The 9,497-nt window shown below is 35.4% G+C and overlaps 1 protein-coding gene across 1 annotated transcript in view; it reads right to left on the bottom strand.

The window, feature by feature from the left end:
- Window positions 1–3,848: 3,848 nt before the first annotated feature.
- The window catches only part of LOC106513169 (CUB and sushi domain-containing protein 1), a gene marked incomplete in the record, with an annotated part of 415,244 nt that continues 409,595 nt past the window's right edge, over window positions 3,849–9,497 (bottom strand). Inside the window, 2 exon segments of the mRNA XM_014001862.1 lie at window positions 3,849–4,592; window positions 8,844–8,906. Of these exon segments, the coding sequence (XP_013857316.1) occupies window positions 4,433–4,592; window positions 8,844–8,906 (223 nt within the window).

Genomic DNA, 9,497 nt, shown 5'->3' with positions numbered 1-9,497 from the left:
CTGCAAATCAGTAATTTTATCAGCAACTCATACTATATTTTGGGATTTGTCATTTATGTTGCATCCACCATTAGCCTAGATGTAACACCCTGACTGTGCTTGTATGGGAGAGGTATTAAACTGGCATTTTAATAAATAACACACTGTTTTATTTTAAAGAAATAGGTGAAGAACGTTAGATCTGTTTGAATATTTTACACATTTCATTCCTTATTTTATACAGCTCAAAAAAGGGAAGTATAATTACAGAACTTTATGTTTGTAAAATGTTTAAAACCATATTAAATTTACATTACAATATATTTATTATAAACAATAGTGACTTTGATAAAATATCATTGAAGTCCTTCATAATTCAATCACTTAAAATGTTGTAGTTGATTTCCTTTGAATATGTCTTTGATTCAAGGTTTGACAAATTTGGTTAGAACCAAATTTCTGTTTTGATTATTTCCTTTAAGTGATATTTTTTCTCTCCTATGTCAAGTTGCTTGAATGGGGGCAACTTTGAAGCTTTTTTTTGTGTGTGTGTCTTTGTGCATAATAGTGGATCATCTCTATATATTTATTTTAAAGCTAAGATAATGCAATGAGCTGTTTTTCAGGTAATTTCCTGTTTCTAGTTTCAGTACTTTGAGCTCAGCAGAGCTTCTTGTGCTAAACAAACTGTTAGCTGCAACCATCTGAAGCCATTCGCCTGTTGGAAGGTATTTCAAAAGATTTTGTGGAAATAATACTAAAAAGAAAAACATGTTAAGGATTTTTTTTAATCTGGTTTCAAGGAGCATTAAATTATGCACCATTCCACCTCCTAACCAGCTTAAATAAGGCACCAGAAACCAGTCAAGGTTCAGTAGCTGACATTGAAAAGAAGAGGAACGACCTTCCTGCTGCAGAGCAGCAACTGAAGCAAAAAACCCAGTTTCTCTACTTTCTTTAAAGTTAGAATTTGTATGAAAAATGTAATTTTACAAATGTTTACTTATGAATCAAAATATGTTCCAAAAACGTTTATGATTGGTAATTTTTTTAAAGTCCACAATTTGTAAATTTTTAAATCCAAAGTTTGTGGACATTTCACGCAAAAATGTTTTCTGATTTCAACCACATTTTACATCACACAGGCAGATAAGAGATATGAACATATCATAAACATACAAAAAAATCNCACACACACACACACACACACACACACACACACACACACACACACACACACACACAAAAGGTTTCTTCGGCTGACTCCTGCCCATATTTTTGCACAATGTCATACTCTAAGTAGGAATGAATGAAATGAGATTCAATGCTTTGTGACTGTGACATGTGTTGAGGTGGAATAATAAGGCATGGGAAATGTAATTAAAAAATATCATTTTGCATACAAAACATTTTGCGGGTTAAAGTAAACTGGATGTGTAAAAGTAATCCTAGTACGATATGAAATGGAAAACAGGCTTGAAAACAATGAAAAAGACACACTGAAAGCAGTTACATCTGTTATCTAAAMCAAGTGCAGCATCTTTTAGAAAATAGGAATATTTTTGAAAAGACACTGCAAGAAATAACAAGCTTGGTAAGTGATTCAAAACTGATGGATTTTCTTGGGTTCAGCAGTCTTATGTATGCTAGAACATTTTGACTTGAGTCACAAGAACAAAAGGGGCTTGCTAAGCTTGTGTACTTGATGCAGTGATGTTCCAGCATTATGAGGCAGAATTTGACTTACTCTCTTTGAACACGAGGTATTTCTTAAAAAAAAAAAAACCTAAACAAAATAAAAAAGGGAGAGCTCAGGGGACTTGTCTAAATGTGCATGTTGTCTTCTTAGTGTATTTGACCCTTGCCGTAATTGACCACTTCTCAAACCAATCACGTACAGTGCGTGCTCTTTAAAAAGCTGTGTTCAAACAGGACAACCTGCATCAGATATGCAATGTATTGGAAAGATGAACTGCAAATATAAAAAGGAACATTTACCTTTTAAAGAAGGTTTGAGAAATGGTCGCCAACTGTTTCTGAAATCTAATTCTGGCAATTTTTACCACTCTTTAAAGAAAATGTATACATAAACATGAGCAGATTACAGTTTTCCAGGCAGGGGACTGCCAGTAGTAGAATTTATAAACTGGAGGCTTTTTGTGGATTTTTAAAAATCTATCATTTTGTAGCAAAGCTTTCAGAAACAGCTGAAAATGGCCCACAATTGAGTGACACCATTACTACCTGTCTCAGCTGTCCACATTGTGAACTTTCCCAACTTTCTGGTGGACAGTCACATTGTTATGGTAACAAAAAAATAAAAAAAATAATAAAACATGTAGTCCTTCCTGCTAACAGGGCGTGAGAAATATAAATGTGTATATACAAACACACTCTGACCCTGTATTTAATCAAATGGTTGTCTTTTTTAAAGATAGATGTATTTTTTCAATAGAACTGCTTTTCATTTTTTTGAAAGACTCGTTTTGTTATTTAAGACCCAGAATATTTTCTTTTTTTATCCATAAATCAGTTGACAAAAAAAGGGAAAAAAAAAGGTATAAAGAAAATAACACACACTAGTGCAAAATTTGTGCGATTTATATAAACTTTATATTTTTTTCTTCTTTTTGGGGGAGTGGGGGTCCCCAGCAGCAGCAGTTTGGGAAGTCCCAAGGAGCCACTGGGTTTTTAGAACATATGAGTCTGTTCATCAATATCTTCACTGAAGAAAAATGTCAAAAGAGACAACTCCTTGCCTCTGTTTTCACACCAACATGTCCTTGTCTCTTTCTTTATTATTTTTGACTGACAGAGGTGACTAACTGTACTTTTGTTTGTGTCCATTTGTCCAGTTTTTGTCAGTCTCTCAGTCTGTCTGCTAATCTGTTGATCTATTTCTGAACTTGTGGCTGGAGAGTACACTGTAGAAAAAAGAATCAGTCATCTCTTGGCTGGTAGTCCGAACCAGAGTAACAAGAGGACAAATCATTTCCTGGATTTGGGCACAGTTGATTGCAGCAGTTGACATTCCTGACAGCTTATTGCCTCGAGGCTTCCACTTGTTAAGCCACCAAGCACAGAATTGTGGCTAGTCAGGGGACAAGGATCTTTGATTGTGTTTGACAAGGCTCTGGAAACCAGTCAATAGTTTGCAAATACAGAACAATGCAAATGACTGGTATTGTGGTTCAACACAGTCTGCCTTCTGTTATTATGGAATACTACATGTGACTGATTAAAGTGTTGAATACCCTTATCCAATATTTGAAAATGTAAAAGAAAAAAATTTCCACAGAAATATAACTAACAGATAAAGCATGGTTTGCAGTGTTTCAGCCTATTTAGTTGAAATGTGTTGTGGGTTGACATAAAGTCTAAAACTGTGGCAGAAGGTAATGAAAATTTAAAACAACCTTTAAAAAAATCAAAATTAAAGTTTGTGATTGTCCTGCTACTCACTCAGCTCTTTTATGTGGGCTAGAACATGCCAAACCTATCTGCTCCTTCCATTTGACCCAGGTACATTTGACACTATTTTATGACAGTAAAAAAAATCTTGAAAGGATTTGGTGGTACTGATTTTGTCACTGCATTGACTGCATTTGGTCTTCAACTGTGTCTTTAACTGACTAAACAACCAGCATTAGTTTCTACAGAAAAAAAAAAAAACCCTGAATCTCTAAAATGTCATTGTATCTCAAAATTTAGTCTGGTCAGATCCAAAGTGATGGAAGGCCAGTGGTAGAATTTTGGTCCAGCACCAATGATGCTTTATGTTTACGTTCAGGAACCATCCAGTGTCTGGAAGGAACCAAAAACATAGAGTGGTCCTGGAGCTTCCCCAGAGGAAAAACAACAACAAAAAACATTATACCAGTCAGATTTACTGCATGTCTGGTCTGAAGTATAACAGATTAGTAAACTCGTACCACTGCTTAAACTTGACATGGGATCAGGCCCAAATTAGAAAAAAAACTACTGTTTCGTTGCAGAAAGTATTAAAGAGCCAAAATAGTTCAACGATTTCTTAATGAAAAGCTAGTGTCAATTCATTTTAGATGTTGCCCAAATCTCAACTGGTTGAAACATCAAGTTGTGTTTTTTTCTAGTTGATGGATCAGTGCTTAAGAACAACTCCAGTCTAAGTATCAAAGTCCAAAAATGAGTGTTGTTTGATCAGATTGTTGGCTACTCCTTAGTTAATTGGTTTCACCTTTTCTCTTCTGTTTTTCCCCTCAAAAATGAGGTGAATATTACCATTGTTTTGGAAGGATGTGGAGAAGAGCTGTGAAGAGTTTGCTGACAGGAGACCAGCATGTTACACAAAGGCTGCTCGTGGTGAAAAGTCCAAATCTTACGTCTGCTTGTTCTCTTTTGCTTGGTTCTGCCACACTGCAGGACTGCAACATGGTAGTTGAACCATTTTACAGATAGTGGCAGGTTTGCTGCACTACACCACAGTGCAGACTGTGTTCAGCGTTGTATCAAATCGAACTGCTTTAGCCTCCGTGGGCTTCATGTTGGTGTCATACATCGGATTTTCAAATGACGCCTGACCATTGGAGCTCTCATGGCCGACATAGCCATTGAACTGGACCTTTGGGCGTGTCCTAAAAATAAAGAGAAGCAATATTGTATGAATGTCACAATTAATGGATATACAGTTCTACAAACTTTGTTGTAATATTTAGAAATGATCAAAACGTGTGCCCTGCCAAATGCAATGCAGGATTTGTCATTTTATACATTAGTTAATGCTATGTAATTAATTGATTTTTTACAAACTTTTCTGCTATTGTTAATATTGTATAATCTGAACTGATCTTTAACAAAGTAAAACAAACAAACAAACAAACAAACAAACAAAATACATTTATTTATTTATTTAATTAAACACATATATATATATATATAGACCTTTCGTTACGCTTGTAGAAAACAGCTTCTAATTTTCAGGCTCTATTATGCACTCTTGACTCCATAGGAAATCGGCACAGAATTAATCAAATCAATTAGAATAGAGGCACAGAGTGCACTCTCGCAATAAAAAGAGAGAGAAAGAGAGAGAACCGTCTCATAACCATGTGAGCAGATGCTCCACTGTTGTTTACAGATGTCTTGTTTATTCCTGCGTTGAGCTTTCCAGTCTGTGTCATCTGTCTTGCTGAAATATCACACAAATTTTAGCCATCTTTGCATATTTTTGCTTTCTGTGCATCACACGGCTAATCGCCCTGACACTGACGCTGTGAATGACAGCCTGACAATGGCTGTTCAGGATCCAACAACATCCTGTTGTTGTGTTTCCACACATAATCACCACTTATTGTTTGCAACACTCAGGTCTACGGTGGAGTCACTTTCAATTAAATGAGATGAAAATGTAAATAAAAAAAACTGCAAATTTTCCACAGATTCATTTCAGCTTATCTCACAACAGTTGGGCAATCTCCTCATGCAGATTTTAGTTTTTAAATATATTGGAATTTATGGTAAAATAAACTAATTTGTGTGAAACTAGTTTTTGCAGAGNGAGAGAGGGAGGCAGGAAGAAGGAGCAGCAAGCAGAATACCTGATTTGATTAAAAAATAACCAGGACATATAAAATGGTCAAAGCGCTGAGCATCATTTAAAATCTGCAGGTAACTCTTATGAAAGTTATATGTGCATCATGTTGAAAAATTCCTTTAGAACTTGGATCATTTGGCAGGAGGCATGGGAGAAAATAAACACAAATTAAAAAGTAAATCTTCTACAAATTTAATTAAACGTTCCCTACAAAATATTTACAAACACGTTATTTACTGAGCTTGATCATTTTAAACCAAAAATAAATAAATAAATAAATTAATTAATTAATTAAAAAACATGAAAAATATATTGATATATATTACTACTGGCTAAAACGTTGAGGAAATCGAGTTACATTTTAATCAGTAATTAGACCTATGTATAATATTGTGTCCTAACTTGCACCGGTTTTACTGAGCACCACTGATTTTGCAGAGACATTTAAGGAGATAAAACAGTTCAGGAATAATCAGGCAAAATTATCTATGAGTCAATAACCAATCATGCCTAAGAAAATGAATCACAAATATTTGAATTAATGAATTAACTTATAACTTTGTTTTACAGCTGTACAGCATAATCCAGCTGAAATAGTGGTGTCAGTTATATTAAAGTTAGGTCAAGTAATTTTTAAAAATGTTTTGATGAACACATTCTTTGTAAAGTGATTATGATGAAAGAAAGAAAGAAAGAAAGAAAGAAAGAAAGAAAGAAAGAAAGAAAGAAAGAAAGAAAGAAAGAAAGAAAGAAAGAAAGAAAGAAAAAAATGGTTGGAACTTGTTTAGAGCTTTATCAAGTCTCCACGGACAAACGTTCACCCGTTCAAACACATATTCAAACACTGATGGGGGTAAGCTACAATGTAGCCACAGCTGCTTTAAAGCAAAGTGACTAGCACATTATCACTCCCAACTCATCACATATTGACGCATGTCAAGGTTCCTTCGACGTGTCAGTTATTGACGCACCACCAAAGGTCTTTGGATTGGGGTCCATGGTTACTATTAGGAATCAGAGTTAATGGTTAATTTTAGGTAGTGAGGTCAGGGATAGGTTGTCTAGGGCAGGGCTATTCAACTAAATTACTCCAGGGGCCACAATTACTGCAGGTCAACAGCTGAGGGGCCGAACATCCAACAATTAAAGTCATTATGTAAATAAACTAAGTATTACAAAAATCTGTTATCTTTGAAATGGTTTATTTTGCTGCATTTAATCATGAATACAACATACAGAACCCCATAAAAGTAGTCATAATTCAACAATATCAAAAACAAAAACACATTATGCCTCCTATTTGACACAAATATTATTTTGACATCTCTGACTTGCCAAAATTTTAAACCAATTTTATTGTCACWTTCATAGCTGTAACTTCAATTGCTTGTAGTTCTAGCTGTCTTGAGTGTGCATAGATATGGTTTTTACCAGCTTGTAGCCGAGGTTCTGATGTTTCTGTAGATACCAAACATGTCTATGTCTAGCTAAAAGAACTTAGAGTAATAGAAAACCAGGGGTTTGGGCTTAAGAGAKGAATGAACCAACTGGCGGGCATAACTTTGGTCACCCGCGGGCCACCAGTTTAATAGCCCTGGTCTAGGGCTAAAAGAAGTTAAGTTTAGGGTTTGGGACAGTTAGTTGCTGTGCATTTTCTACACTTTTCAAAAATATGACAATGAACCTCCTCCCTGTTCTCATCTCGTCAATAACTGATGCGAGTGAATTACACAGAGGGAACCTGAACAAGCGTCAATTTGTGACAGGTTGGGAGTGAGAATGTGTTGAACTGACAGAGGTGAGGCTGCCATGCATCTGCACAATGGGGCCCTCTGACCACCACCAGCAGGCAAGACGGGTGAAGTGTCTCTCACAATGACAGAACGGCTGAGATGGACAGAATGGAAGATTGAACCAGCAACCCACCAGTTACAGGATGATAAAGATAATGTTGAAGCGAGTAGTGAAAACAGGCACCAAGACAATCAGCTAATTTATGATGGACTCACAAGACTGTCTGTATGCAGCCTGACATTCTCCATGAATATTTCAAAATATGTATATTTATGACCAATTAGTTTGTTTGAATTAGGAATTTTGATAAATATAATGCAAAGGTTCAAATGGATGCATTATAAAATCTAACTACCCCTTCATTATTTTTCTGTTTGAAGGAGATTACATTTTTGGATAATCAAGTCCTCTAATCCAGTTAGATCTAATCACTTACTCTCAAACCCCGTGGAATTGTTTGCGGGGAGTGCTGCTGCTGCTGTTTGATTCTGACCTCATTAAAAGTGCATGTACGTGTATGTGTGCGTGTGAGAGCGCACTGGTAAAAATCCAGCCCTGGGGAGCCACTAAGCCTAGCCTACATGTTCAACCCATTACTTTACAAAAGTGCACACATCAACACACCCCGCAGACCTCCCTGCATGGCAGTAGCTTAAATCACTGCACTGGTGGTGGCTGTTGGTGCAAAAAGTTTCATTTTATTGGGAGAATGAAATATGGTACACATAATTGGTTTGACAGTATTATAGATACTCTACAGACAAATGGGCCATGGCAGGAAAAACTGCAGTGCGCGCACACACACATGTGCACAAACACACACACAAACACACACACACATCTAGGTTCTCACTGAAGCTACTACTTTACATTGACATGTGAAGAAATTATTTTTAAGACTGTTGGATGCCATTGTATTGGTCTAGACGGATGCAGACTTTTCCATAATGAAAACATAATAACGACAGGCTAAAGTAATGCCAAATACAGAAAACGGTTGACAAAGCTTTTTAAAAGCAGCAACTTATAAAGATAAGCTTGTATTTTGCTTGAATCAAGCATTTTGAAGTTTGGCCAAAAACAATTTTTTGATGACATCATGCTGACAGAGAGATGACAATGAGATCAAAGACAAATAAATTTATTCATTTTTAATGACTGCTGTTTGGACAAAGTAGAGCTGCACTTATTTAAAAAAAATCACATTTTTTGTGTAAAAATATTCATTCAATTACATTTACATAATAAGAAGTTCCCATGATTGATGTCTTAGGATCAAACTTTATGTTTAGAACATTTAGGTGATAAACACATTTTTGTTTTTGTTGGTAAACTGTGCAGCCTTACGAGACAGCCTAAAGAACAGTCTCCAAAAACAAAAACAAAAAAAACAAAAACAAAAAAAAAAACAAGAGATGAACAATTTAACAGAGGATGTGGCGGCGGGCGGAGGTCTGGTTGCTGTTACAACCAGATGGATGACAGGTGCCAGTCTTACCTGCCGCCAGGCCCCCAGGTGTTTTTTGGTCTCTCATTGTCATCTGTGTCAGCAGACAATGTCCTGCGTACAACCATCACTTTTAATGTACATCAACTGAGATTGCATACTTTTAATGATAACCAGATGGAATAAAAAAAAAACATTCTGAAATGTGTTTGGCAATTGTAAGGCTAAGTCAAGCAGTACTGTCATATGCACAAAAAAAAAAGAAAAAGAAAAAAGATATCTTTTGCATATGTTTATTTTTTATATATAAAGMAAGCCTGCATGTCTCTGTACTCAAGATTTACAATATGACTTAGACAAGATGGTTAACTGCATGGCTGAGAATGTTTTTTTAAATAATATAATTAGCACATTAAAGTTTGAACACAAGACTTGGTGCACACAAACATTTCTTACAGAGTTTATATAAATACGCAACCGTCTGGTGTGTGTTAATATCAATTAGAACACATGAATTTGAAAAAATTAAATGCTGAAATATCTAAGTTTTGATAATCGATAATAATAAAAAATAATAATTGTTTAGTCAGCATTTTAGACTAGTTTTTGTACTTTTAAATGTCTGAAAAGCAAAGAATGATAGAAGTGCCACAAATGAAACAGTTTAAATCAAAATGAATAATGAAACAATGGTAAATAGAATAT

This window comes from Austrofundulus limnaeus, unplaced genomic scaffold (genome assembly GCF_001266775.1).
Source record: "Austrofundulus limnaeus strain Quisiro unplaced genomic scaffold, Austrofundulus_limnaeus-1.0 Scaffold10, whole genome shotgun sequence".
Taxonomy (NCBI): domain Eukaryota; kingdom Metazoa; phylum Chordata; class Actinopteri; order Cyprinodontiformes; family Rivulidae; genus Austrofundulus; species Austrofundulus limnaeus.
Note: the sequence above shows the minus strand (reverse complement) of the source record. Positions and strands in the feature narration are given on the sequence as shown.